The 516-nt window shown below is 36.8% G+C and overlaps 1 protein-coding gene across 1 annotated transcript; it reads left to right on the top strand.

Annotated features, from left to right (window-relative positions):
* Positions 1-173: 173 nt before the first annotated feature.
* Positions 174-363, top strand: SARC_18291 (hypothetical protein; the record flags this gene model as incomplete). The annotated part of the gene is made up of 1 exon (XM_014287628.1): positions 174-363. A coding segment is annotated over one exon (190 nt), but the record flags the coding sequence as incomplete, so codon positions are not given.
* Positions 364-516: the final 153 nt, after the last annotated feature.

The raw sequence follows: 516 nt of genomic DNA on the forward strand, positions 1-516 counted from the left end.
GTGTATATGTAGATGTGATAGAATGTTGGGTATAACTCTGGTTCGTAATATCTCCACGTATAGAGACGCAACCGATACATACATTCATACATCTATATGTTTTTCATACTCATACATTGATATATCCATACATTCATGCATTCATACATATATACACTCCCACGACCTAACAGAGCCGGCTCCATAGCAAACTCGCTCAAGATCGGCCTGGCCATGATCAACAGTGAGTTCCAGAACAACAAGATCAAGAAAGACTTGGACGAATCCGCCGCCAACGAGGATACGCTGGGCCTCAATGATGACAACGGCAAGGAGGAGTACGGGCTACTGGGCAATGTCGAGGGCTGCAATGTGATCATAATGGTATACGTATATGCGTTTATAGTGTGATGTGTGTATGTGTGTGAGTGTTTATGAATATTATAGTGTATTCTCATGTATAAATATATTAATATATATATATATATATATATATATATATAATAAGATATATATATATATATGTTATGTTGTATC

The sequence above is a fragment of the Sphaeroforma arctica genome, assembly GCF_001186125.1.
Source record: "Sphaeroforma arctica JP610 unplaced genomic scaffold supercont1.15372, whole genome shotgun sequence".
Lineage (NCBI taxonomy): Eukaryota > Ichthyosporea > Ichthyophonida > Sphaeroforma > Sphaeroforma arctica.